At 37.9% G+C, this 4,233-nt stretch overlaps 1 protein-coding gene across 1 annotated transcript in view; it reads right to left on the bottom strand.

The window, feature by feature from the left end:
* Positions 1-535: 535 nt before the first annotated feature.
* Positions 536-4,233, bottom strand: part of LOC106110719 (hyaluronidase-like) — a 5,210-nt gene continuing 1,512 nt past the window's right edge. The window contains exons 2-3 of the mRNA XM_013292619.1: positions 4,106-4,230; positions 536-796 (exon numbers count right to left, since the gene is read on the bottom strand). Of these exons, the coding sequence (XP_013148073.1) occupies positions 617-796; positions 4,106-4,230 (305 nt within the window). The 3' untranslated portion in view covers positions 536-616. The remainder of the gene's footprint in view (positions 797-4,105; positions 4,231-4,233) is intronic.

Here is a 4,233-nt window from a genome sequence, read left to right as displayed (position 1 = left end):
AAGCCAGACTAGTTTATGCACCCTTACAGATTACAGATAGTAAGACTGTAGTGAAAAAGTATGTAAAACCATAGAGAATATATTTGATACGAGCTGTCTTCCGCAAAATACGTTAATTATATTTAAAAATATGTGTATCTACTTTCTACAAACCATCTTCCAGTTAAAGTCCCGTCAAAATCGACCAAACCGTTTCGGAGCTTGCCCGGTTCGAACGCGGCTTGCGGACAAACAGAACAGACAGACAGACAATAAATTTTAAAAAGCGGTTTTCGTTATCAACAACGCAAGATCATCTTCCAGAAAGTTTTTACTTTGATTGTAATATCAACAGACATTCCAATTTTATTATATGTATATAGAAATATAGCTATTACTTTACTAGTTTCCGCCCGCAACTACATCCTTGGTGGAATTAAAAAAACTAAAATAAGTATATGTGTTCTTCCAGACTATCCTCTACATCTATGCCAAATTACACCAAGATCCGTTCAGCCGTTCAGGCTACAAACTCGAACAAATATCCATCCATCTAAACATTCGCATTTACAATAGTAGTTAGAAGTTAAATATAACAAAATATAATTTTCACTATGGAACAAACAAGAAATTCTACTTACTGATTATTCTCCTTTACGACGTTAGCAGGACAGGCCTCGCCAGGGTTATTAGTGGCCACATTAAAACAGTAAGGAAAGCCGTAGTATCCCCACAGAGCACGCGGCCGCAGCTGTTTGGCGACAGACACCGTGCTCTGCATGAAAAGACGCGCCGCTTGCTCAAAGCGGTCTTTCGCCTGGAAGACCGAGAAGACCTTTATTAGATGAAGAACGAAATAGAAGACATGTCTATGAGTTTTATGATCTCTGTCGGAGGCGTATGATTTTAGCTGTATTACTAGCTGTTGCCCGCGACTTCGTCCCCGTGGAATTAAGAAATAGTACGAAATATTACTAACTAATAACGTAGCTTTTTAATAATGAAAGAATTAGAAATCGGTCCAGTAGTTTTTAAGTTATTTCAATACATACAAAAAAATCTTTCCTCTTAATATTAGTATAGAAGAACAAAGCTAGGAGACTTTTTATGAATTTTATGACTACATTTTTAATGCATTGTCGCTTTTAGGGGTGGATGATACCGTCCGCTTGTATTTAACTAATGAAATAAAGAAAAGAGATTCTTTGGGAGAGTTAGGAGCTAGGGAGAGACCTAGGATATCCCTAGGATGCTACAATATTTGTAGAATTTAACTTAGGTCTGTTTAAGATCCAAAAGTCACATCAATAACTAGTATATCTATAAAAATATCATATCATAAAATCACGTGTAAAAATCTCATGTCAAGATACGGAAAGCTAAATTTGTACAAACAATCTCTATTATTTATTTAAGTAAAGTTCAAATAGATATAAAAACTTCACGTTTTATCAGAATAATAAATTATTGTTTATTGTTAAGGATTAGTCGTGCATGCTTCTTGCTGGAATTTCCATGTTCTAATTGTTTTAAAACATATTGTACATACACAGCGGTAGAGCCTTCTTTAACATCTTCGCACTGTAGGGTCGGCTCGCCCCCAGCAATACCACGGCAACACAGAAGACAGGCGTCAATTGGAAGTAATTGTACGTACGATCTGATGAGTGTGGTGCCGGAGGCCCAGCTCTAACTCCTTTTCTCTCATTAGAATAGGATGGAAAGGGAACGTAGATTTGACGGTGGAGGAGACGCTTAGAAAGGGGACATTCCCCCTCTTTATTTGTGTCTTCTCCACCGTCGGTTTTTTTTTATAACATAAGGTGGCAAACGAGCAGGCGGCCACCTCAATCCGCCAAAATGGCGAAGCGACCGCTGCCCATAGACATCCGCAAATGCAGATGCGTTGCCTATTATGCGATATTTCCCCTTCCTATGCATATCCTCCACCGTCAAATCCACTTCCTCTTCCCATCCTCTTCTTGTGAGAAAAGGGTGGTAAAGAGAAAGGGACTAAAATTAGGCCTCCGGCACCACACTCATCACACGAAACACGGAATTGCTTCCATTTGACGCCTGTCTTGTGTGATCGTGGTATTACTGGGGGCGTGCCGGCCTGCAGTGCTAACATGTTAAAGCGGGCACTACCACTGTAAAAAAGTTAAGGCAAGGCAACGCATCCGCAATTACGAATGTCTATGGGCGGCGGTCGCTTTGCCATTTTGGCAGATTCAGGTGGCCGCATGCTCGTTTGCCACCTTATAATATAAAAACTACAAGTTTCCGCAATGGAAACCGACTTTGGATTGTAACAGTCGTACTCATAGTCTTTAAATGGTATCGCTTAGTGATAACATAGTATAAAACCTGCGCTATCGGATGTAATTTGCGAATGTTTCAATAATCAACCTTGAGACGTATTAACAAAGCTGAAAACAGTTTGGTTAAAAGTCAATTAAACAATTACCATTGGACGCGTTTCCACTCAACAATTAGAAACAATTATCGTAATAGCTACGTTTAGTACCGGAACTATCATAGCAAGGAATTGACATCAGGGGGTCTAGCACGAAAATTTGCCAGAAATTTCGTAACGTCCTCGACAAAGGTTACGTTACAAATCTCATACTTTTGTCACAGTTAATGTGAAGAATCTTTTTTTCAAGAAGTTAATGTGGTAATTATAGTTTTAAGTAACACGTGGGATTCATCCCTGAAAAATGTTACGTTCCCCAGAGATAAAAGGTTCTTGATTTCGTATCTTTTTTACTGTGCGGACAAAGTCCCGGGCAACAGATAGTTCATAATTTATACTAATGTTATATAGAGAAAATATTTGCATTTTTGTATTTTGGTATGTATTGGTATAACTCAAAAACGACTCGACAGATTTAAAATAAGCTAAGTTTATCAGTGAGTAACATAGGCTACATTAACTTTTTTTTTTAATTTTCACTCGGACGAAGTCACGGGCAACAGTTAGTATGTTATATGCCTGCAAATCAATGCATCTAAGAGCTTGGTGCGTGCTCTTATTAAGGCCACTTCCATCTCGTTGCACTAATTAGGCCGCCAATGTAGCAATCGGAGATACAAGATTAGGTACATAGAAAAAGTAATAAAAAAATAATCTTCCAAATTAAAATAATATAATATAGCCTATGTTACTCTGTAATAACATAGCTTTTTAATGGTGCAAGAATTTTTAAAATCGGCCCAGTAGTTTGTACGTGCATCGAAAACATACACAAATCCAAAAAAACACAAATTTTTTCTCTTTATAATATTAGTATAGAAATATAGATTAGTTTCATCACATTACTTCTTTGTTCACTTGTTTGTTATAAGAATTATTTATTCAGGACAAAACTGACCTCTTCTTGAGTTATTCAGTTTGTAACCTCTATCTACAAGATTTATCCAGAGCTGGATGGTTACAATAACTGGCTGATACAACACAAAGACGGAATAAATATGAACAATCACACCGGTTACTTGGTAGTAAGGGTTGGCAGATATATAAAATTCGTAGACGGGACATTACAAAAACAATAAGGCCAAAATTATGTTTAAGACACTTCTGAAAGCAGATACTGATGCTTATAATGTCCACTCTATTTCTTGTATATTTGAACCTCTTCGGATAAGGACATTTTTTTCTTTTATTTACAAAGTTATAAGCGGGCGCCTTTGACTAAACTATCGCATAACTGTTTTGTCGGATTATTCCCAACCGTCACCCTTCTCAGTCCCCATGTGATATTTCATTCATCCCACCTTTTAGTCAAAGTATCACAAATAATGTGACAGATGGAACCCTTATGAAATAAGTTCCAACCGTCCCCTCGTCGCAAAAGGTAAAACGAATGAAACTTCTCATCTGTTCCCACTTGGGGACAGAGCGGGGTGACGGTTGGGAATAATCCGTGTAGTCCCGCTTTAATTCCTATGAGCTTATATGGAGATATATTACCGATTTTTAGTTGTGAAAATCATTTGAATTTGCTGCGAAACAAACGACAATCGCACAACTGTTGTGACATAGTTTAGTCAAATGTGTGCGTGATTTTAATTTGCCGATTTGTGTACAAAAACAGACAAAACATACTATGTTTATGTTACCTACCTCCTCCTGCAGCCATGTCTTAGGCCACCACCAGTGTAACTTCTTCTCTATCTGCACAGACACGTCCTTGTACGGCACAAGCACGCCGAAGTTCTGCCTGAATACAGGACGCCAGGATTCGAAATCTA

This window comes from Papilio polytes, unplaced genomic scaffold (genome assembly GCF_000836215.1).
Source record: "Papilio polytes unplaced genomic scaffold, Ppol_1.0 DF824393.1, whole genome shotgun sequence".
Lineage (NCBI taxonomy): Eukaryota > Metazoa > Arthropoda > Insecta > Lepidoptera > Papilionidae > Papilio > Papilio polytes.
Note: the sequence above shows the minus strand (reverse complement) of the source record. Positions and strands in the feature narration are given on the sequence as shown.